General features: G+C 37.5%; 1 protein-coding gene across 1 annotated transcript in view; it reads right to left on the reverse strand.

Moving 5' to 3' along the window:
* Nucleotides 1-200: 200 nt before the first annotated feature.
* LOC135197427 (uncharacterized) overlaps nt 201-26,652 on the reverse strand; it is a 117,168-nt gene continuing 90,716 nt past the window's right edge. The window contains exons 4-6 of the mRNA XM_064224498.1: nt 2,054-2,122; nt 807-893; nt 201-488 (exon numbers count right to left, since the gene is read on the reverse strand). Of these exons, the coding sequence (XP_064080568.1) occupies nt 402-488; nt 807-893; nt 2,054-2,122 (243 nt within the window). The 3' untranslated portion in view covers nt 201-401. The remainder of the gene's footprint in view (nt 489-806; nt 894-2,053; nt 2,123-26,652) is intronic.

Raw genomic sequence — 26,652 nt, forward strand, 5'->3', positions numbered from 1 at the left:
TGTTCGAGATGTGAACTTGTAAATTATAACATATTTCCTTAGGAACACGTAAAAAAAAATTACACATATATACGTATGTATATGTATATATATATATATATATATATATATATATATATATAATATATATATATATATATATATGTGTGTGTGTGTGTGTGTGTGTGTGTGTGTGTGTGTATCCTTTTTTTGTAGTCTTATTTACCAGTAAATTATTTCTTGTCCAAAATCATTTCAGGGGATATAATTTCTTATTGTTTAGGATAATATATAGAAAGTACATTTTTAGGCTTCAAAATTCCCCCCCCCTCTCTCTCTCTCTCTCTGTCTCATGAACGAAGAGGCGCATGCCCCCTCCATGAAGTTTGACTGACGAGTTGATGGTCGCTTCCAGGTAGATTTTAAAGACGCCTGCTTCCTTCTTCCAAGACGTTTCCTCCCTGGAACTGGAGGGCAATCACTACGTAAGAGATGATCAGACTCACCGTCTGCAAGAGACACAAAAGTCATCGTTAATGTCATCAGTTATCCTCTGTTATTTCCTCTGTTGTGTAAAAGGATAGCATCAGCTGGCGTACTCTTGTTGTTAGTCATTTTTTTTTTTAAAGTATGAATTGTAATGGAATCGTAGGTATCATTATTGTAGTAACAGCAACAATATTAGTAGCTTCCTGGTAATTCGACGGTAGCACTAGGAGTGACAGCATTAAGATAATGGCAATAGAAGCAGTAGTATAAGAGTACGTAGTAATGACAATAGCAATTATAGCTATAATAACGGTTGTAATAGATAAGTATTTGCGTACCGTAGCCACGTGAGAGCGACCGAGACTGACGAAGCCAGCACAGGTGAAGTCCACTTTTCGATCGAGCATCCAAACAATCCGATAAATCTGCAGGGAAGAACATTCGTTTAAGTCTAACTCTACCAAGCGTACAAACAGTCAGAAAATGAACAAGACTCCTTAGATATAAGGATTAAGGACTGGCAGGTGCCTTGATTTTTATTTATTTTATTTATTTATTTATTTCAATAACGCGTGCCGACTTCCTGTTTCCCAAGTATATGAATGCTTGTTACGAGGAATGGACAATTCGTCGCAAAACCAAAACGGACTTAGCAATTCTTACGAATTTTAGGAATGACAACCTACATACGACACACACTAGTACCACTTGTCTGGTGGCAACGCATAATAGAAAGACATTTTTAACAGCAATTTACTGTCGGTTGGGATGTTTATCAAATTATCCCGCAAAATGATAATCAAATTAATATTGGGTTTCAAAACCTGAACAGTTTAGTTCGTTTTGATTGCGTCATGCCGCAGGTGCTTCTAATGTCAGGGTATTCTGAACTTGTTTAGACATTTTGGACATTTTAATCTCCCGTCATTGATCTCTTCTTGATATAAATCCTCATAACTGGACGAGAAAAACCTAGATTTTAATATACAATCAGCTGCTGCAATGATCGCCAAAGGCTATCAGATATGATCTTTTAATTTCATTGACATTATGAAATGTAGGCTTTCAACCAATCACTGCGGTACGTGCTGTTGGCTATCCAGCACTTAAAACAGTGAAGAGAGTTGGAGTGGTTGGACAGCAGAATGATCTAGAAGATGTGCATGGGTCTAAAGGTCGAAATGGGAGGAAGCCCTAAAGTTGCACTACGAAGTAATGTCAGAGAGGTTGGAAAGCAAGACTGAAAGAAGTGGAGTAAAAAAGCGAGAATGGATGTTGCAGACACCCTTCAGTAATGCCTACGTACACTACTCAAATACAGGGAGATTAAATATCTATTAAATCACAAGATTTGGTGTTGAAGCAATGGCCAAAGGAAGGAAGAAGAAGAAGAAGAGAAGAAAGAAAAGAAGAAGAAGAAGAAGGAGAGAAGCAAGAAGAAGAAGAAGAAGAAGAAGAAGAAGAAAGAAGAGAGAGAGAGAGAGAGAGAGAAGAGAGAGAAGAGAGAGAGATTCCCAGTTTACATGGAAGATAAGAAACAAATCTTTACCTTTAAACTTAAACATTTCATACACAGGGTACTCACGGTAGGGTTCGTGTGAAGTTTAGGATTCAGATGAAGAGTTTTTCTGTACTGCTGCGCACACCGTTCTCTCTGCAGAAAGTTAAATAGACCATTGATATTAATCTAGTCATGATAACCTTTCGTAGTAATTCAAACAGATCGGCATTGTCTGAGAATACATTATATATGATTATATAATATATATACTATATACGCATATATATATATATATATATAATATATACGTATATATACATTATATATACGTATATATATATACATATACGTATATATAATGCGTTAGCTTGTTTGTATTCCAGCACTTTCACCTTGTTTTGTAGTTCATTATTGATTTGTAATTGCATGATCATCTGTTAGCAGTCTAACATTACCACATGGCAGCTGTTGTTATCACCAGCTGGTAATTTATTTAGTTAACTAGCAACTGTACCCGTCCCTCGGACGTGTTATGGAACGCACATTCACTTCTAAATGACGTGAACGCACACCTTTCCCCAGCCAAAGCTACTGCGTCACTGACCGGCTCAGTCAGGCACCGCCAGCCGACAGGAGACGCATACATGTTGCGACAGGTTGCTCGGGAAAGATTTTCATCGTGAGGCCTTCCTTAAACGGTTCTTGATAAAACTTGGCATACAGTTAAACTCAGATATTGATGTTAACTGCGTTTGTAGTCATCTATGTTAACTCATGGTACCAAATTAGAATGCAGTAAACCCATTTTTGACCCTATGGCCCCTCTGCTATCAAGGTTAGGGTAGGAGGGCTATGACCCTCTACTCCCCTGGTCAGGAAGTCAGAAGGGCGTAGGGCTCCTGTCCTAATATTGTGGGAAACCCTCAGGTCCCCATTCCAAGAGGGGGACGTTGTCCCCTTACTACTGAGGGTGCCTTATGGCCTCCATAATGTGGGAAGCCTGTTCGTACCTATAGAAACACTTCTACACAGATGTCAACTCCGAAAGTTGTAAGTAATGAGGGGGTATGTAAAAGAGGGGTTATGACCCCTTAGAAACGGCCCTCAAATTTCGGATTTTGACTAAAACGTTCCTGAGGGGAGAGGGGAGTCTATGGAAAAACTTTGGTAGTCCTAGCTTTAATAGTCTGGGCGTGCATGGTGGACTAACAAACAAACAGACAGAAAGTGCCTTTAAATATATATAGATTATTAGGCATATGTTGTCTTACAGGCCGTCAGTTAACTTTGTCCCTCATTTTATCACTTGCTAGTCTTTTCCCATTGTCCCTTATATATATATTCCACTTACATTTTCTAATTTCTTCTCAGTTGTTTTATATTATGGCCTTCCGGGTTACCAGTAGGTACCACTGACAAGTTTCTGATGTTTGCCAGTCTCATATTTTGCAATCTTTTAGCTACGGCTAGCAAATGTTAAATAAAATTAACAGTGTACTACAAATCCCCGACAGGTTTTTATGGAGACTGGGCCAGCGCCCCTATCCTAGATATCAATTTTGAGAAAACTTTCAAATGACCAAAGGCGTCTGGTGTGAAACCAACAGCTCTTAAGAAACCTTGCGGTCACTTCTTCCCATATTTTAAAACTGGAGATTCCCTTATACTAGAAAGGCCTGGTCTTGTTTCCCAAATTCCCTCTATTATTGGACTGCCCGTTCCATCGGCCTCTGTCGTCGATGACTAAACATGTTTGTTCACGGCTCTAATTTGTAAAAAGCAGCCATTCGACCAAACATTGGCCCTTGGCTCAAGAATGGTCACCTTGAACAGTGCCTCCTTGCAATATGTTCTTTAACCGAGGCGTTTGCTCATCTTTTCTGCCTTTTCACAATCTTCATTATATTTCAAGCTATTCGTTACCGCTTTGATTCTTATAGTTTGACAGCCATCTCGTGTCTCTTATCGTCCTCTCGCTAACTTGTACCTGATAGTGTTCACTTGATTTTGTAGTGCGGTAACAGACTATAGGAATTCGGGAGGTTACTTAAATGTATTATGTTCTCATTACGACACGTCAGCACCTTATCGCACATACACCACCGTTTAAAATCATGTCAAGAACCATATGTGGAGAACGTGGAGAACGAATCTTTGGCCATTGCTGGATAATCGTATGAAGCACTGGTTAGGATCACTAAGTCGTTAACTTGTATGCATCCTGTCTGTGATGTGTATGTAAGCTAAAAGTTACCGACATGTGTCTATGACATGTTTCACAGGAGTGAGGAAACGGCCACTGCCACTCAGGCTGGAAACCGTTTAAGAGCACATTTCATTTTCGGAATGGTTTAAATGAACTTCGTATCACTGAACACTGATACAATGAACACTACTACTCGCTATACAAAGTTGCTCGGACTGTGAGGACCATTCGACTTCTAAGAGCTGTATGGAAACGATGTTAAAGGTCTGTTTGGATTTTTTTTATGCATTTAGGCTAATCATTAACGTCATGGAGTGTCCATTTAAGTATGGAACGTTGTTTTGCGTAGTAATCATAGGCTCTGTTTTAATTACATGATGCGTGCGGGCGTGAGTTTGTGTGTGAGTAAGAATGATGGAGGTAACATGTGTTTTCACGTATTGTTGTTATATGCTTAAGAATAGTATGCGTAAGAGAGAGAGAGAGAGAGAGAGAGAGAGAGAGAAAACTGCCGTAATGTGCAAACTGTCTAGGTTTATTTCTATCTCCGTAATATGAACACGGGAGATGTAAGGTACACAAAAACTCATTCACTCTTGCTTCTAATCAGAGAGAGAGAGAGAGAGAGAGAGAGAGAGAGAGAGAGAGAGAGAGAGGTGGACAAAACGTAAAAGAGCTTCTAGAGCGTATCACTCTTATTGGCTTAAAATGCACAGATATTTACCTCATCGTTGAATTCGTCCGTAGTGGTGTTAACGTGAAAGAAGGAGAGGGCGCATCCAATGAAAATAAGGATGTGACGCCAGTTGGGCGTTCGATGCTCAACGAAACTTTTCACGAAGCTGTAGAGGAAGACAGAGAGAGCCATGACCATGGCAATGAGCATGTGCAGTAAATACGGTCCGATATAGTCCATGAGCTCCTTGATTGTTTGGTCGACGTTCAGCAGAAGCGCCTCAGCTTTCATAAGCTGTTTTTTAGAAATGAAGCAGGCGTCGTGTTCCCCCACAGCGTCACTCTCAGTCAGGAGACTCTTATTTCCCTTCGTTGGGCTCCACGAATCGTCTCCACAACCTACCTGAGGGTCATTAAACAATCTTTGCACATTGCCACCTTTTGAATTTTTGCAGTTGTCAACATCATCACTGTCTTGTTTTGACTCAGAGTTCTGCCCAAGTTTTAGTTGATCTTTTTTGCCATGAGTACATTCCCTCTCGAACTGTGTGTCCATTGCATTTGTAGTCCGTAAATCAAACTCAGCGTACGAAAACCGGCAATTCTTTTCAGACTCTGCAGGCACTATCGAACACTGAATTGCGGTCAAGTTTCGGATCAGAGCGCAAAACGAATACGGCACCAGCAAGTGACTCAGCAGACAGCATGCTAAGATGTACAAGCGAGGCAGGAAAGGCCACCACGTTCTTTCTTCCCTGTAATTCTTCTGTAGTTGATTCCAAACGACAGTGAGTACCCAGAAGTTACCGTAAATTAGCAGCAAGAGAGAAACGAGCACCAGAATGTCGGATACTGAGCAATCAATGCAGATTCCTCTTTTGGGTCTCATTTTTCTCACCTTGCACAGGACGCGGGCGAGCTTGTAACTCTTCGCCAGGGACAACATCCGTGACAGCCCGATGATGAGGAAGATGAAGTTCCAGATATTCATGAAAGCGTCCCCTTCATTTCGCAAATACAAATAAAAGACCTGACTGAAGTGGAGGCTGATGACGGCAGCTATGAATGTGAGGTTATTTAAAACGCTCCACCCCAACCAGAATTTGTTCACTTGGAAGGTCCTCGAATTCCTTTGCCAGCTGAACGGGAAGAAGCCAAAAACTTGTAACAATCTTAGAATAGGGCTGCTAAAATTCATCATTTTCACTAATTTAACTTTCCGGTCGGTATAAGCCTGTTTGCAATGCAGTTTTCCAGTCATACCCTCGATATCCCAAGTGCGTCAATGCTAATGACTCAAATAGGAGAGTTTCTTTTGGTAAGAACTTGCACATCCACTACAAATTCCTCTAGTTTGAGTCCTGCCGCTTTCTAGCGATTAAAGGCAATGGCTGAGGTCCACGACCGATACCAGGAAAGACTTTGGGAGACCCATGGTCTAGGTATCTAGACCGTGGGGAGACCCATTAACCTAAAAGGATACCTGGAGCAGAGTAAACAATAATCTTTCACCGAAGTTGATTGTCAACCAATCTCCTGTAATGGAATGGGAAATTGATATCTCAAACGTTTGTTTGATGAGAAAGTAAGTAGGTGACAGAAGATACGCTTTGGAAAACACTTAAAAATCTTTGAGAGCCATAATTCAGTCTTCTATTTTTCAAGAAACAGGATTTGGTTCATGAACAACGGTATGACATAATCAGATTTTTTTTTTTACAATGATCAATGTAGTTTCCTTCGCTTCGTTTTCTCTTATTCATGGGACAAATTTAGTAAAAGGTTGATCTTTTAAAAGAGAGACCAGGTTCAACATAATAGCCAGAGATTACGAGAATAGGAAATCCGTCAATTTATTATTAAACCTAGCCTTTTGTTTGAAACGTAAAGGAGCATGTGTAAGAGCTGTAGATTTTCAAGTAATATACACAGTATAATATCTATAGACTTCACATTGAACAATAATCAGAGGAACCAGATCGGCTGCATGAAACTAAAATAATGTTCACTACACCAAATAAATTGCCTCTGAATGGTCAGTAAGTACTATAAACCTCGACAAACTGGATTATGATAAAATTATCACAAATAAATCACCCCTCTGCCTCCTCCCTCTCCCTTCCCCCTCTGCCCTAATACCTCACTGCCTCCATCTCCCTCTTCCCCTCCCCATCTGACTCCATCTAGTACTTTTCCCTCTCCTTTACCCTCTCAGGTCATTCAAATTTCCACCTCCGCCCACGAGAAAAATTACCTTGTTGGTGCCAACGGTGTCAATTAATTATGACGGTAGCCATTTTACCAGAGCACTGATCTCTCTCTCTCTCTCTCTCTCTCTCTCTCTCTCTCTCCCTTTTACACGTACAGTGAGTTAATCATTGCGTAAGGAAGTAATGGTAAACATTTAGGCAGAATACTAAACGCTCTCTCACTCTCATGAGATTTATCGTTGACATTTTGTTTTTAATGTTTATTATAGTTTTATGTTATGGCAATGATGCCCGTCAAAGCTCCTGTTTTGTTCGGTAAAGTAATAAATAAGGGAAGTCTTAGAAATGATTATGGATCGCTTGTTTTCTCTCCCGTTGGTTTCTTCCTTCAGTGATTGCTGAATTCTATTATTGCTTTTCGAATCTGCCATATTTTTCAAGCGCTGTGGAATGGAATATTGAGTTTAGGCCAAAGGGCAAGTACTAGGACCTATGAAGTCATTCAGCGTTGTAAAGGAAATTGAGAGTAGGTAGGTGCGATTGCAAGGTGTAGCAGGAGGAAAAACTCGCAGTTGCACTATGAAATAATTGTTAGAAGAGAGTGAATAGCAAAAAGGAAGAAAGATAATATGAATGGAGGTGCAATAAAAGGAATAAAAGTGGTTGCAGCTAGGAGCCGAATGGACGTTGCAAGGAAGCTTTATTAATGCCTACAGTGCACCTCAACTGCCGGCACTACATCCCTACGGGTTCAAGCGTTGTTTAAAAACTGTAGCAGTATAACTCAGTTCATGGTTCAACTGTTCGAACAGACGTACAGGCAGCATGACTTATCCTGAAGTTTATCGATCATGCTCTCAGCTGGATTGCATTACCGCACTTACAGGCCACCGTGCTGGCATAAAGAAATCACAAGGACTGGACTATTCTCCTATCTGGAGACTTTAACTTTCCTTTCGTACACTGGAAAGAACGAATAGGAGATTGTGGTTGTATTTATACATATAAAAAAGATCGTAATAGTAGTGCAGAAGATAAGAGGCAATTCGAAAAGCTATTACATATGCTATTAGAATACAACATTCAAAATACTTTAGACCTAGTATTTGTGAATGAGGTGAATTATGTTAAAGAAATAATAGTTTATAATGCGAGTATTTCAGACCATAATGTCATAGAATTAACAGTCCATTCCAAAGCAAGTGAAAACAGAGATAAGCAAGAAATGAAAAAGTGGGAAGGATATGGAAAATACAACTTCTACAGTAAAAATATAAAATGGTCAGAAATAAATGAAGAATTAAACAAAGATTGGGATAACATTATCGTAAGTGATGACATAAGAGTAAATACGGAGATACTATATAAAATATTAGAGAAAATAGTGGAAAAATATATACCGAAGAAGAAAAGTAAACATCAGTCATGCATTACCCAAAGATACCAAGAGACAGAAGGATCTTGTTCCAGAAAATCAGAAAGTGGAAAAAAGGTCTTGCAAAGAAAAAAATGCATGGAAAGTTATAGAACTAAAAAGTAAGATAGAAAATGCCGAACAAAAGATTATACAATCAAAAGAAAATGAAAAACAGGACTTGGAAGAACAAACCCTAGTAAATATCAAGCAACAAAACCCCAAACTATTATACTCATACGCGAAAAAGATGAATAAAAGAAGAAAATAGAAATATAGGCCCTCTAAGAATTGAAGGGAGATTAACGAATGAAAAAAAGGAAATATGCAACATATTGGCAGAACGATATAAGAGAGAATTCACCCCTAGAATTGATAATGAAGATAATGATACAGAAGTAAGGGACGAAAATAGTGAATATTTAGCTGACATAGATATTAATGAAGCTGATATTGTGCAGGCTATTAATGAAATTAAAAATGGAGCTGCTGCAGGTCCTGATGATGTTCCTGCTATTTTGTTAAAGAAAGTAGTTCATTCTATCGCAAAGCCACTTGCAATATTATTAAGACAAAGTGTAGATACAGGCAAGATTTATGATGAGCACAAATTAGCTTATATTACCCCTACTTTCAAAAGTGGGTCAAGACTAGAGGCAAGTAAATATAGGCCTGTGGGTCTAACATCACATATTATGAAAGTGTATGAAAGGGTAATGAAGAAAAATATTATGAAACATTTAATAAAAAATAATTTGTTTAATATAGGACAACATGGTTTCGTACCCGGAAAAAGTACATAAACCCAACTGTTAGTCCACCGTGAGAACATATACAAAAATATGAAAAGCGGAAATGAAACAGATATGGTTTATCTTGACTTTGCAAAAGCTTTTGACCAGGTAGACCATACTATATTAGCGAAGAAAATTAGAAAAACACAATATTGCTGGATAAGTAGGAAAGATGGTTAAAAAGAGAAAGGAATATATGAAACACTTTAATAAAAAATAATTTGTTAATATAGGACAACATGGTTTCGTTACCCGGAAAAAAGTACATAAACCCAACTGTTATTAGTCACCGTAAGGAAGACCATAATACAAAAATATGAAAAGCGGAAATGAAACAGATTTGGTTTATCTTGACTTTGCAAAAGTTTTTTGACAAGGTAGACCATTAAAATTAGCGAAGAAAATTAGAAAACACAATATTGGGATAAAGTATGGAAGATGGTTAAAAGAATTTTTACACAACAGAAAACAGATAGTTATTGCAAACGATGAGAAATCGGATGAAGCTAAGGTAATATCCGGTGTGCCACAAGGTACGGTGTTAGCTGCAATACTGTTTGTTATTATGATTGCAGACATAGACAGTAATGTTAAGGACTCGGTAGTGAGTAGTTTTGCCGATGACACAAGAATAAGTAGAGAAATTACTTGTGATGAAGATAGGAACGCTCTACAAAGAGACCTTAACAAAGTATATGATTGGGCAGAGGTAAATAGGATGGTATTTAACTCTGATAAATTTGAATCAATAAATTATGGAGACAGAGAAGGAAAGCTATATGCATATAGGGGACCTAATAATGAGACAATCACAAATAAGGAAGCAGTTAAAGACCTTGGTGTGATGATGAATAGGAACATGTTATGCAATGATCAAATAGCAATTCTATAGGCAAATTGTAAAGCAAAAATGGGAATGTTGTTACGGCATTTCAAAACAAGAAAAGCTGAACACATGATTATGCTTTATAAAACATATGTTCGTAGTCCACTTGAATATTGCAATATGATATGGTACCCACACTATCAAAAGGATATTGCACAAATAGAGAGTGTACAAAGGTCCTTTACAGCTAGAATAGAAGAAGTTAAGGACCTTGACTACTGGGAAAGACTACAATCATTAAAATTATATAGTCTAGAAAGGAGAAGAGAACGCTACATGATAATTCAGGCATAGAAACAGATAGAAGGAATTGCCGAAAACATCATGGAGCTAAAAATATCAGAAAGAGCAAGCAGAGGTAGATTAATAGTTCTTTAAGGTCTGTAAGGTCAACAAACTACACACATCAGCAGGCAAAGCCCCGCGAAGATTTGTAAATTTTGCAGCAAAATATGTCCTTATTAGTAATGATTATTACTGCATCTAATATTGTGAGATTTGTGGCAATATTGTATGAGTATCTTTTGAAAACTGATACGCTAGACTTTTTCGTTCAGGTTTCCATATACGGACATGGTATTGTAGCAGCATTATTGATTTAAGTAGATCCCTGACCAACCATTATTTGATAAATCAGCGTTAGTTAAATTAAGCAAAGAATCCTTAAAATCGAAGCAATTATCATGAAAGTCTCCAGCTCCCATTTATTTCTTATTTTTTTAGTTATCTGTCTGTAATTTAATTCCTTTATAAACATTGCATTATCTATTAAGAGATAACAACCAGACTCCTATAAAAATGGTTACTTCTCCATAACATTAAAAGTTTAAGAAATGCCTTTATACAAGGTTTGTTTTAAAAAATTTTTGTTTGTGTTACAACATTCCACAAATTACTGGTATTGTCACCATTCTTTGCAAAAATAACAATCGATAAAAATTAATATACATTTATCACCCCGCAAAAATATTTTGAAAATCGGTTTTTGCCCCACCCGGCAATGAGGAAGTCGTTTTCAAAGCCTTCCATTAACTGCCCAATGAGAGAAGGTAGTAGATAAGGTTTCTCAGCTAGTTATGGTGGAGGTCTCTGATTGGCCAAGAGAAGACTGTATCTGACTATGACATTTTGAGCAGTGTGTAGACAGCCATGCTAGAGTCGACGACCGGCAATGTTTTTAAGTTGGCTATTTTCTAGTGTCGTGTTTGTGGTTATGGCTTCTACTATTTCGTAAATAACTATCAGTTTCTGAGCATTTTGGCTAATAGCCAGCGATATTTATCTGCCCAAAGGTTAAATACTATAGGCCTATTAAGTAAGAAACCCAGTGTTCTAGAGACCGGTAATTGTCGAGAATTTGCCCAATTTGAGAGCTCAAAGTGGTTTCAGTTAGTGAATTGCACTCTATCTAAGGTGAAAATCTCTTTAAACCTAATTAATTGCATGAATTTTAAGTCGAGGAATGAAGTTTTAAGCATATGATTAAATGCCGCTTTGTAAGTTCAATATTTGAAATATGTTTGGAAGGACTTTTACAATATCCTGTGTAGTGTTAGGTAGCCAAAGTTTGAGCAGAATTATTTAGTGTGACATTGGAAAGGCATTTCTGAGTTACGAAGGCTATGGTGGGGAGGGGGCGGGATGTGGGTTCCAGGCGGGCCAGCTAAAGACCCGGTGGTTTTGATTAGGTAGGTGAGGTGCATTTGGTTAGGTCAAAATCCTTTTTTTTTTTTGGTAGATCTAGGGTACTTATCCGCGGCGGCCTAGACTATGGCAGTTGCGGTTTTTCTATGTAGTTTTACCTACTGAACAAGAATTTTAAGTAATATTTATTCGGACGACTGTAATTAACCCCCAATCCCTAGTGGATGTCGTATCCGCGGTTACGTTCCTTGCAGTCCGTGCGGACTGCTTCTGTAGAAATACCTTTCCCCCTCCCAAAATTCATGGTTCGTCTTTCTCCCCCACCCAAAATTCATGGTTCGTATTTTCCCACCCTCCCTAAATTCATAATTTCGTATTTTTCCACACCAAAAATTCATGGGTTTGTATTTTTCCCCAGCCAAAGATCATGGTTTCGTATTTCCCCCACCCGAAATTCATGGTTTCGTATTTACCACCCGCCCAAATTCATGGTTTCGTATTTCTCTCTCCCCCACCCCTTGCCCTCCCAAAATTCCTGGTTTCCTCTTTTTCACCCGGTAGATCAAAGGTATTTCTTTGGAAATTATAGTTTCTTATAGTACTTGAATTCGTTATTAATTTACAGTTATTTTTGTGGGGTCGACTCTAATAACCCCCAGGGGCTAGTACCAAGCACGGCGAAATACATTTGACGTTCCAATCCTAGGGGGATGGCGTGTCGCGGGAACGTTTCTTGCAGTCCGTGCGGAGTTATTGCCTAGAATTCCCTCATTTTTTTTTTTTTAACTCTGGCATAGGCGTACGAGGTGAAATTCATTTTGGAGCGCAACACCAAATTTGCCGGAATTTTAAACATCAAGATTTTATTATTATTATTATTATTATTATTATTATTATCTTATTATTATTATTATTATTATTATTATTATTATTATTATTATTATTATTATTATTATTATTATTATTATTATTATTATATTTGTGTAACAAATACCAACAGCTGTTAAATTATGTACAACAGGTACGAATTTGAAGAAGTTAAGCAAAACTACGTAGCTATTATTCTATTCTTTATTCAGATTATATAGTGCATGCATCCTCTTATGTATGCTTTCAAACCGAAATTCACTCAAATAATATAACGCCGAGGCAACTTTTAAGATATTACACAATTTATAAAAGGAGCATCCTATCAATATTTATTTGTACACTGTTTTTCACGAAAAAAGGTATGACTAGCAAGATCACCAACTATGTGAAAATATATACACACAGCATCATTAAGCAAGAAGCTGATTGGTTATAGGGATGCATGGCACTCTTTTGAACTTGCCCAAGCCACGCCAACTTATAACGGTTTCACGGGACTTCAGAATAACACGGAAAAGGCATATTCAAAACTGTATCGAATCAGCTCATTCATATATATATATATATATATATATTATATATAAATATATATATATATAGATATATAATATATATATATATATATATATATATATATATATATATATATAATATATATATATATAATATATAATAATATATTATATATATATATAGTATATATATAGATATATATATATATATATATATTATATATATATTATATATATATATATATCTATATATATATATATATTATATAGTAATTATATTATTTATATATATATATAATATATATTATATTAATTATATATTTATATATATAGCCTATATTATACTATACGTATTATTTATTATATATATTATATATATAGTATATTATATAATTTATATATATATATTATATATATATTTATATATAATATCTATTATATATAATATATATATCATATTATTATATAATATTATTATTTATATATTATATATATTATTATTATATATATATATATATCTATATATATATATATATATATATATATCTATAATATATATAGATATATATATATATATATATAGATATATAATATATATATATATATATATATCTATATATATATATAGTATATGTGTATATATTTGTTTGTCACGGGATAGAAACGAAAGCCTTTGATCAAATTCTTCAGTTCCTCGTTGGACGAATAGTTTACGTGCTCGTCTATAGATTCGGTAGTCCTGAGTTCGATTCAGGCTCTGCAACGTGGAAACAGGTATTCATTTCTGGTGTTTAGAAATTAATTTCTCTATCTAATGTAGTTCGGATCCCACAATAAGCTGTACGTAAGTCCCGTTGCTAGGTAACCAATTGATTCATACCAACGTAAAAATATCTAATCCTTTCGGCCAGCCCTAAGAGAGCTGTTAATTAGCTCTGTGGTTTGGTTAAACTAAGATATACAAATCAAATTCTTCACGTTTTTAATGAGCAACAGTTACTTTAGTTCGCCAAAGTCAACGTTTTCTATCATTCAACAAAATCCGTTAGAAAATGATAGACAATTTGTAAGGATAACCCTAGTAAAAAAATTGAAGACTGCTACGGTGACGGTTGCTATGCGTTTACCTTCCAAACTCGAGACAAGACTTACACAAAACCGAGGAAATAAGTGAATTTAGCGGTTTTTTTGGTAAAAAATATATATGTATACATAAATATTAGAGTAATTATCATTATTGAGTTGCTATGACAGCTAGAATTCATGGAAACAGCTTGTAAAAGCATCGGCCTATGTGGAAAACTCCGCCAAATTGGCAACGGCTACCGTGGCCTGACTCATGGACTATTTGCCCCCTTTTGTTTATGTTTTAGTCTAACGATACAAAAGTATTTGGCAGAGATCACTCTTTCTCAAAGAAGGTAGCTTTCAGCTACACTCAAGTGAACATCATAGAAAATAAGACGGAGTTGCATTCAAGAAAAACAAAGGTGCTTCAAATCAGAAGCATTTATTTTTTCACTTGTACTACACTATTTATCTGACTTATCGTCTGTTAAGACTTGCGACTGCCATCTGAACAGATTCAGAAAGGAATTCAGAATTATTTCGCTATTTACTCATCATCATTATCCTTCAGGTTACCGGTGGTCCATAACGTGGCCACATTAGATAAAGTAGATAATCGAGTCCCAAGTATACATATTGAAATTTATATCTAAGTGCTGAATCAGTAGCATTATTTACAGAAAAAAAGTTTGTTATATGAAAAGCTTTATGAAGACAGAATAATCCTTTTAAGTAAAAAAAAAAAAAAAAAAAAAATCCGCACTGTAAATGGTGGGAGGCAAACCCGCTCAATAAATTCAGTGCAAGCATAGCAAGACAACAATTGCAAATACGAACACAAAATTTGTACAAATTTATTCAACAATCTAAATCCAAGATTTCAGAAAACAATTTTTTTATACTGAGTTGCAAATCTAATAAGTGGACGACCTAGAGTAACATTAAGCGAAAATTTTCATAATTTGTTGGACATTTCCTTTCTTCGGAAACAAGCTCCCGTAGCGAGGTAGTGCCATCAGTGCACCTCATGCGGTGCACGTTCAGCGTTAGTTAAGGATCTTTGCAGCGTCCCTTCGGTCCCTAGCTGCAATTCCTTTCATTTCTTTCAATGTACCTCCGTTCATATTCTTTCTTTCATCTGACTCTCTACCCTCTCTAACACTTGTCCCCTAGAGGAATCAATTGTAAGTCACTTGTAACAGATCTAAGAAGAGTCCTATTAGATACTTGTGATTGCAGATGCAACCCAGGAGTCCTTGATATGCCTGACTGGCAACCTTTAAGAAATGAACTCCACAGTTAATATTTATGGCTTGAACTTTTCATGGAAGTGATCACAAAGAAAGAACTTAAAAAAGTAGACTTTACTCCAAAAGTATCCAAAACTAACGTTAATAACATTGATGAGTTTTCTCGAAATGATTACTTTGAAGGACATGGCAAAAGCGAAGAATTTCAATATCAAATCAGCTATTTGATATAAAAGAAGCTGTAAAGGGATGGAAGATTAATGTAAAAAGATAGATATATTTTATATTGTTTGTTTGTTTGTATGGTGCTTTTACGTTGCATGGAACCAGTGGTTATTCAGCAACGGGACCAACGGCTTTACGTGACTTCCGAACCACGTCGAGAGTGAACTTCTATCATCAGAAATACACATCTCTCACTCCTGAATGGAATGGCCGAGAATCGAACCCGCGACATCCGAGGTGGGACGCTAATACCATACCAACCACGCCGCTGAGGCGCTTATATTTTATATTGAATACTAAGGCGCATATTAAATTCATATACTGCTTACATGATTTACACGTAAGTGCATCGTTTTCACATAAGTGTAAAATTAAGCGTCTTTTAAAGAAATATTCTGCATATGAGGGCAAGGCATACTAACCAGTGAGAAATGACGTTGTCTGAACAGATCCTCTACCTTTCAATTTGAACTTATGAGAAATATGAAAAAATTGGCACGAGACCGCGTCAGCTACGAAAATGCCGTGCAGGGCATTTGGGGATTGATGAATTCATGGCAGCTGTCTTCTTGACAGAGGAACTAAATTGCGGAATTAAAAGAGCTGTTCGCGATATTGGGAAACTTAATTAAAGAAATAAAAACTCATCAGATTTACAGTCTTGCAGACACACGACGGAAAAAATACGGTAAAACTAAGAAAAAAAAAATATAAGCAACGTAGACGGCTTCAGAAATATATATCACAGATCACGGCCGCAGAAGATAGCTATGAGTCGGGGGTGTGGTGTGTACGTGTGTGTGTGTGTGAGAGAGAAATCTTTTCGTATGATACGGTTTAATTTCCTATTGTGTACGTGCGTCAGCGATTGCATACTTTTGGGTACTGGTTAAAAGTTCAGAACCCGTCCTGTACAGATAGTTACAATGATAGGTCTTTGAATAAATATAAAGGTTACAGTATGAGGCTTATGAATGTAGAGAATTCTTGTAGTTAAATAGTTCATCCTGGTCTTGATGATAGGGATCATGATTAAATATTTCGTCTCTATGATATAAAACAAGTAAAACATGCGTCAAAGTTTTTTGGGGCAATCGAATTTTCTGTACAGCGTATATTGCTGCATGAAACTCCCAGCCGCGGCCCGTGAAACTTTCAGCCACGGCCCGGTGGTGGCCTGTGTTAATGACACCTACAGCGGTGTAGACGAACGATCACGGGTAATCTAAAAAAAAAAAAAAAATACTGAGGCTAGAAGGCTGCAATTTGGCATGGTTGATGACTGGAGGGTGGATGATCAACATGCCAATTTGCAGCCCTCTGGCCTTAGTAGTTTTTAAAATCTACGGACAGACAAATAGCCATCTCAATAGTTTTCTTTTACAGAAAACTAAATCCGTACACAATTTTATTGAAAAAGTCCATTTCACAAAGGATAGGAAATTTATTCTATAATAATCTCGAACAAACTCACAAACAATCTGTTCTTGACCTTAACCTCTTCGCAAAAAGCCAAGTTGCTTGCTTTGCTTATGCTGTTGACATTCATGTTTGACCTCGATGGCCGAATTATTATTATTTTTTTTAGCAGGCTGCAGACAATTGCCTAGAAAAACGCAAATCAAATAGAAACTCACACAGAAATCGTATCCATATTTCTCAAGGCCCAACTTTCCGGAACATGCAAGGTACCTGGGTGTGTTGCTCTTACCCTTTAAGCTCCTGCCAATTTCTGCTGTATTTACTCATCTATATTTCAAAGCTTGGAGTTGATGTTAATATTCAGTGTGTCATAGAGAACAGACTGTTAAGTTATTCACATCCCAGTTGAGAACATTATTTTTTCATAAACTATGTTAGAAAAATCCCAAAAGGCAGCTGGAAAATTTGTGGTTTGTGTTAAGTTTATCGCGAGACGAACTTTACATCCTCCTTGGATATTCAAAAGTACAACAATATATAACTATATCCGTATATGACGTCTTCCTAGGAAATCGTTTGAATATATATATATCTATCACTAATGCTCTACAAGGAGGAAAGCAATGCCACAAGGATTCAAGACATACTATCTCTTCCGTTCCCACAACATTTCGCGAACGGAAAATGACGCGATTGCGGTCTTAGCATTTTTATTTGTTGAATTGTTTGTAAGAGGTTTTCAACCTGTCAATGAACCTCTCTCTTTGGCTGCCAGTCTGTTTGTGTCTATCTGTCTTAATAAGGGGAAAATACGCGCAATGTAAGTCATCAAATATAAAATACACAACTGCAATTTCTAGTGGAAACTTCAACACTAAATAAAGATGTACTTTTGTACTTGAACAGGTTCGATTCTCGGCTCGGCCAACGCGGAATCCGAGGAATTTATTTCTGGTGATAGAAATTCATTTCTCGATATAGTGTGGTTCGGATCCCACAATAAGCTGTAGGTACCGTTGCAAGGTGACCAATTGGTTCCTAGCCACGTAAAAATATCTGATCCTTCGGGCCAGCCCTAGGAAAGCTGTCAATCAGCTCAGTGGTCTGGTAAAACTAGGATATACTTAACTCTACTTGAACATTGCGCCCCGTCCTCTTCATTTCTATCCTTTTCTTTGAAGTCCACTGATACCGTATAGAGCCGTGATCGAGGGACGGAGAGCATTGGTCTTGACATTGAAGAAATACCTGCATTTAAGTGGTGGGGTGACATGTCTCCAGAGGCTAAAAAATAGGAGTGAGAAGGTTTTGCCTCGAGAGAAATGATTAAAGATATAGTACTATATGAAGAAGAGCCGTAGACTAGGAAGTACCAGGAAGAAGTCCTGGTGGGGTTCACGAATATAATATAATATATATATATATATATATATATATATATATATATATATATATATATATAATACTTGTTCAGAAGGAGCAGATCAGTGAAAAGGATAAGGTCAAGCAACTAATTCTAGTCGAGTATAGTTAGTATATAAAATGTAGAAAAAGAATTGCTAAATGTATAGTTGAGGAAGTAACATAAATGATTTTACTAAGGTAAACTGATGACAGCATGAAATTTTTTAACAAAATAACAATATATATGTATATATACATATATAAATATATGTACATATATACATACATAAATTTTTAACTTGCCACGGGACCAAATCCCAGTCTTTTGAGTGCAAGTCCAGGGAATTAGCAGTTTGGACGCAAAAGTCGTTAAAGGACCTAAGCACTACATACTTGGGGGTTTTCTGGGGTGGGTACCTAGCGCCTAACTTACGAGCACTGATGGGTTGGGGAGATGGGTAAAATTCGCTGGGCGCCTGCACGGGTAAAAACCTCAAGTACATAGTACTTCGGTTCTAACTCATTTTATAACCTTTGTGTCCAAATTGCTAATGCCCTGGACTCTCACTCAAAAGACTGGGGTTCGGTCCTGTGGTGAGCCAGGAATTGATTTTTGTGAAACACATTTTCATGTGTTAATTCCATCGTATGTCACGGTGAAAGGGATAAGTCGAATGAAATGTTAGCAATTCGAGCTCTGATGGGTCGGGGAGTTGGGTAAAATTCGCTGGTATGTTGGGCGCTAGGCGCCTGCTTGGGATAAACTCATATACATAGTGCTTAGGTTCTAACGCCTTTATGACCTTTGTGTCCGAATTGCTAATACCTAGCACTCTCACATGAAAGATCGGGTTTCGGTGCTGTGAACATGTTTCAATATATATATATATATATATATATATATATATATATATATATATATATATATATATACTATACATAAATGGATTTGTATTTAATAACGTCACTGGTTTATATATATAAAACTCTACGGAAGTCTAAACACAGGCAAAGGAAGGTGGAAAGGTGTCTCATAATACGACTGTGAATTGTATTCTCCATATTGGAGAGCTATACACACTGCATTTGAGTACCAGGACAGTCAGGAGGGAACAAACCACTAATAATTTCATTACAAATCATCTTCGGTCTTGCATTATCCCTTACCATACAAAGGTGGGATAAGTCGAACACACAGAGAGAGAGAGAGAGAGAGAGAGAGAGAGAGAGAGAGAGAGAGAGAGAGAGAGAGAGAGAATCATAACGAATAAACAGGCCAAAGTGCTGAAAGGTGTTTGAAGAAAGGGAGACGCTGGCCCTAATCCCCTTAATGGAAGCTAAGTGGGCCAATCCTCGATCTGAAAAATTTATTCCTCTTCATCACTCTCCCAGATGTATTCTCCGGATTTGCCTCTTCCTTCTTTCTGTTCAAATGTCCGTCTCCTTATTCTATTCCCTCCTGATTCTGAGCTCCATCTGCGCTCAAGTTCCTTAATGGACGATACCTTCTGTGAAAGAAAGGGTTTTGAAGTGCTTTGGAATGTTGGGTCCCTGACTCGTGTGAGATGGAAGTTCCCGGAGATGTGAAACAGAAGAAGTTCCCTCAGCTGAGTAAGTAAAGAATATCCGTGAGAAGTGAAGCGAGATCGTAGACCATTATGTGAAATAAATTCTCCACTACTTAAGAAAACCCCAAGTCCATGAAATTATTTCTAACTAATTTTATGAGATGAGGAACAACAGAAAATACGACTAATTCTGTTTGCTTTGGGGTCTTTGAAAGATATCTTATGTTGCAAAGTCAATATCAAATTCTCTCATATACACAAAGATTAGTAGAACCAATGACGTGCACAGAGCAGTTGTTTGGCATTTCAACTGATGGATAAATGAAGAAAAGGAAGATTTCACGAGCAAACAATTCGTTCTGGTGTCGACCACACTTGGAGAAAGCACCATTTTGTCTCGACCACGTGTGTGTAGTATGGGAACCGTGACGTCACTAAGTTTTTAGACTTTCCTGGAGATACGTGACGGAACATCCCAAAATGTGAGATAAAAGATCACTGGGATGAGGGATGCAATTTCTTTGAGATTCGAGTGCTTACTTCTCGAAGATGGAAGGTGTATTTTGTTTGAGATGGGAGAACAAAAATCCTTAAGTGAGATGTGCTTCATGTGAGATGGAAGTTGTAACAGTGCTAAAGTTTCCTGAAGATGGAAGTGAAGAACCCAAGGATATATGACTTATAATTTCCTTGAGGTTAAGATTGGAAGTGGAGGATCCATGATAAGCAAGATGTAATTTCATAGAAATGTGAGATGTAATTACCCTGAGATGGGAGATGTAAAACCCTGAGATGAGAAATCAAGGATTCCTTTGTATCTGAGAACACAGATACAAAGAAAGAAATTCAAGAGCCTTTAAGAGGGAATGATTTCTTATATAGAACGAATAACAAAAAATGGAAACAAAGATACTATATTTTTTTAGAGGGTAGGGGAAGGGGGAGCGAGCAACACTCCACTAAATATTTTATCACCCCAAAATCAAGCATTGTTTGAACCTCGAAACTATGCCATTTTCCTCTGAATTTCATTTATCTGTAATTCATGAACAGCAACATTAGACATGGTCAGTTTTTGGAAACCACAAACGCGATATCATTTAGAAATTTATAATTATCTACTATGGGCCCTCAGTGTTGATCCAGTTGTCCAAATTTGTTAATCTCATTCTGAAGAATACTACACAAAGTATATTAGTAAGAAAATTACCAAACTAACATCTGTATACCAAAATCAGCTATCCATTCTGGGGGCCAATCCCCACTACCCCAATAAAAAACTAAACGCATCTAACAGATTCCAGATCCACCATGTCAATCGAGATGGCCTTAGAATAAAAAACTATTATATTTTCAGGGAACTTTTTTTTTTTTTTAATTATCGCGGCAGTAAAGCTGCTCAGAGCTGATATGTAGAGCCAATAATCCCCGGCTACTTAACAGATTCTACAATCTTGAAGGGGAAAGTTATAATGAAGGGACTCATTAGCCAACTGGTCTTCCCTTCCATGGGATCTCTCCCGAAGTCTCTGCGGTAATGAACCCGTCCTGGACCGCAATGGAAGTGTTATTAAGGACATCAGCACCTGATGACGTCTAGGTTTTAATCTGTAAATTTCGGAGCATCATCATCATCGACCATCTTTAGCATCTTTTGGTTTTTGGACTCTTTTATCTTCTTTATCTTCTCTTCCCCCAGATAATGAATTTCTAGGGGAGCGCCGCGGTACAGGCGCGCAAAGTGAGTACGGTCTTCGTATGGACCGTCTGCTAAAATTTTATGTTCAATTAAAGGGATGTGGTGATCGATTTTCATTATGAAGCGACGGCGGGGACGAGGGAAGGTCTCGCAGCATATGGGGAGGGCGGTTTGTGTCAAGTATATTACTCCGACTCATTATTCGCTCCTAGACGAAAAAGGCTACAGAAGGCATACTCGCACTACACACGTGATGTGCAGATTGATGAGGAACAATACACTAAACCGGCCACAACTATTCCAAATATCAAATCAAACATGGCTTCTTACAGGAAGATCTGATTTACAGAAATCCAGTTTCATCTGTAAACAAGTGAAAAATGTGCCGAAGTTTCTTCGGCGCACTCGAGGTTTCTGTACAGGCCACCCAAAATAGATATATCTTTCGGTAGGCTCGGTATAATGCTGTACGAGCCGCGGCAAAAGAAACTTTAACGATGGTGGCCTGTCCTACAGTGTTTCCAGACGCACGATCATAAATAACTTTAACCTTAAATAAAATAATAGCTACCGAGGCTAGAGGGCTGCATTTTGGTCTGTTTGACGATTGGAGGGTGGATGATCAACATACCAATTTGCAGCCCTCTAGCCCCACAGTAGTTTTTAAGATCTGAGGGCGGACAGAAATGGTGCAGACTGACCAACAAAGCCATCTCAAGAGCTCTCTTTTACAGAAGACAAAAACTACAGATAAAAATAAAAGCGTTGTTCTTGCAGCGGGTGCTGCCACAGACTTGAAGAAGAAAGACACGATAGCGTGGAAAATTTCTGATTCGAGGGGCAAGAAGAACTAAAGTGAGACACGAGTTCCAACAGAAATTCCTTGTCATTCTTTGCCCTTAGAGATCCATTGTTTATTGGTGATTCAGATCCTTATGGATATAAAAATTCAGAGGACCTTCTTACCTTTTTTTTTTCCCTTCGGGGTATTCGTATAGACTTCGACGCCACGTCCAAGAATCTGACGAGAGAGAGAGAGAGAGAGAGAGAGAGAGAAATCCGTATAACGACTCCCGTTTTCATCGAAGCATCTCCCTAATAATTAAGCTGCAAAGTGGAAATGGTGAACCATTCCTTCAGACTTTTTCTCAAGGCCGCGGCTCAATGGAGCATTTAACCGCCTGTTAGTTTGTACATAATATACACACATACAAACACAAACACGCATAACACAATATACGCATACTAACAAGAAATACATTTAATCTTTGGGAGAATCTGAAACTGTTCTTGACGGAAGACAATAAACAGAGAAAAGAAAACGCACAATGAATCTTAGAACAGAAGCTAACTGTGAGATGCTTTTCAAAGGGAATATAGTCTTCTGTTGGTGAAATAGATATTTTAAAGATTTGTAGAATATGGAGAACAGAAGTGACATACATCGAAATGATGCAAGAGACGAAAGGATTATTATAAATAAATATATTCAAAAGGTAGAAAAAAGGGAAGGAATTCGTGGTTTATAGAATTACAAGTAAAATGCTAAAGTAACGTGGGAATATGTGAATGAATGGCTGACCAAGGTGTGTAAGGGAAGTTTGGATGGAGGGAACATATTGGAAGGAGAGAGTAAGAAAAACCATTGTTCCTTTGTATAAGAGTGAAGATGACAGAGTTATAGGGGCTTAACATTACTTAGCACACCAAGGTGTTTGGTAACATCTAGAAATTACGACATGTAATGGTCAGCCATTTCATCACAATATCACCAATTGCAGGACCTCACGTATAATGCCACCAACTTCCGTGCCTTTCTATTCTTCAACTTCATACCAGCCTCCACAATAAACTCTGGTTACCTTTTCAAGTATTCTAGAATTTAAACGAAGCACTTTCACTCTTGCATTCTCTATATTTCATCTCTCATCTCCTCCACATACACATTACGTCCAGTTTTAATATATATATATATATATATATATATATATATATATATATATATATATATAGGTATTTGTTTGATTTTATTTAATGTAATAATCAGCGTGGGCACGCACCACTCCAGAGGTTAGCTGGCATTGCCTTGTCCATGTGAAGCATAAAGTAATTTACAGTCGCAATAGATTACCATTATCTGTATCACTCGTAAACAAGTAAAAAATAATGCGCCAAAGTTTCTTCGGCGCAATTGAGTTTTCTGTCCGGTGGTGGCTTCAGCCACAGCCCATAAAACTCTTAGCCGCGACCCATAAAACTCAGCTACGGTCTGGTGGTAGCCTATGCTTTTGGTACCTATAGCGTTGCCGGAAGTACGATTACTTTAACCTTAAATCAAATAAAAACTACTGAGGCTAGAGGGCTGTAATTTAGTATGTTTGATGATTGAAGGGTGGATGGTAAAGATACCAATTTGCAGCCTTCTAGCCTCAGTAGTTTTGAAGATCTGAGGGCGGACGGACGGACAGACAAAGCCGGCACAATAGTTTCCTTTAAGCAGAAAGCTAAGAGCCTGTTCCTATGGGAGAACTTAAGTCATTCAAGTTTCAGTCACTTCTCCGGGACACGTAAGTCAAGTAATTAGTCTCTGCACGTGAGTGAATGCGCTTATTCCAGTTCTTGATAGTTAATTTATTTTTTCATTCTATTTGATTACTCATTTCTTGTGTGTGACATTTTTACTGAAGCAAGAATCAAGGGATGCAGCCTTGAGCACTTTCAACAGAACCAAGGTGTTTAAAAGAGGTGCGAATTCTTGCTTTAAATATTCTCCACCCACTCGAGTAACAAACCAAACCAACAAGCAAACAGTAATCAAAAATTTCCACCAAGAAGCTGCTCCAGTAATAACAATATACATACATATACGTACATATGCACACACGCACATAAATTTAACATGGTGACTCAAGTCACTTCCTACGATATTTCTAATGTGGGTCAGCAGCTAAATATTTTAAAAAACAGTTGTCCCTCACTTGGTTTCAGTAGCAGTAGAAGATTCGTTCTCTCTCCAAGGTCAACGGTAAGACTATCTCTCTCTCTCTCTCTCTCTCTCTCTCTCTCTCTCTCTCTCTCTCTCTCTCTCTCTCGCGAGGCAGAATGTTTTTTCTGTATCCTGAAATGTTATTGGTAATGAAAAAGTGCCAATTTCCCAGTTGCCTAATAAATTTCTTGAACTCTAGGAGGATATTGAGTAGTAGCTTGCTAAATTCTTGCTTACATGCAAAATCTCATTTCATTACAAGATATCTTAAATAGCGTTAGAATAATAGTTCCAAGCGATTCCAATGACCAGGACCTACTCCGGGTCTAAATGGGCTCTGATACCAATGGGTCAGATCCAAAAGTTCGGTTGACTAGGGGAACTGGGTTGTACATAGTAGTAGATGGTTCAAGCTCGAGAATGCAGCAAAAATCTATATTGTACCTATTGTTAATGTGTGAATGCGCAATTATCTATTGGCACATGTTTTTACCCTGTTTGTGTATATTACAGTAAATATGTGAAATTAGGAATTTTCACGAAATCCCTGGGGAATATGTGAAATGATCAAATCGCTTAGGAACATTTGATCCCCGAGGGCTAGTACTAAACGCGGCGAAACAGTGATTCATATACACTGTTTTGTGTGTTTAGTATTATCTCCTGGGATATGAGATGTACTTATGAATATTTAACATTTACTGTAACATATATACAGACAGTCACTTACGAGTTTATTATTTCTAACTTTGAAAAAAACGTTTTTTGTAAATGATGATTATAACTTGCAATGCCATGAAAGAAGTGCTGTTTTAAAGGTTTCTCATGTCAGCAATATATGAGGCATTCAATTTGTCATGACTCTGGCCTGTTCCATATTTCCACAGAAAACTCTTCTGCATATCAGCACACGCATACTCGTAGCTACTACAGTCCTGTCACTTCATAGATCTTAAAAACCAGCATTCACATAGTTTCCAAAAAGGCTGACATGCAAGGGAAAGAAAATAGCCAGAATATGAGCGCACCATGGGAATGTGTCGTGCATACAACCATCTCCGTGGATAGGATATCAAGTGCCTTACAAATAATGCGGAGATATCCGATACATTCAGAACTGGTCCGAGAAAGAAAACTGGGAGTCGAAGGCAACACTCGTAACCAGAGACCCTATAAGGCCCCGTCCACACGGCCGAGCTTTGCTCAACGAACTTTGTTCGATGTGACGTCAGAAGCGGAGAAACCGCGGCAAAGTTCTGATTTTTCTCGCTGTTTCTACGCTTCTGACGTCACATCGGTCAAAGTTCCTCGACCAAAGCTTGACCGTGTGGACGGGGCCTAAGATATAGCATCAATGCACACTGAATTGTAGGGGATTGATAGTCATCAATTACAGGTTTAGTTTTCTGTAAAGGAAAACTTGAGATGGCTATTTGTCTGTCCGTCCGAACTTTTTCTGTCCGCCCTCAGAACTTAAAAACTACTGAGGCTAGAGGGCTGCATATTGTTATGTTTATCCTCCACCGTCAAATCATCAAGCCTCGGTAGTTTTTATTTTATTTAAGGTTAAAATTAGTCACGATCGTACGTCTGGCACAGCTATAGGCCAACAGCACAGGCCACCACCAACCCGTGGCTAAGAGTCTCATATCTGCAACGCAATTATAATTTCTAAAATAGCAAACACGTGAGTAATGTTCCACTAAACAGCTGGCCATCCTGTGAATAACATCCTGTTAAACAAAAAAACAAACAAAAATACCATCCTGTTGCACTTCGTTTTCTAAAAAACGTTTGAAATGGCATTAATCATTTCCTCTTTTTTGAAGTTCATTTTTATTTCTATCTGT

The sequence above is a fragment of the Macrobrachium nipponense genome, chromosome 21 (assembly GCF_015104395.2).
Source record: "Macrobrachium nipponense isolate FS-2020 chromosome 21, ASM1510439v2, whole genome shotgun sequence".
Taxonomy (NCBI): Eukaryota; Metazoa; Arthropoda; class Malacostraca; order Decapoda; family Palaemonidae; genus Macrobrachium; species Macrobrachium nipponense.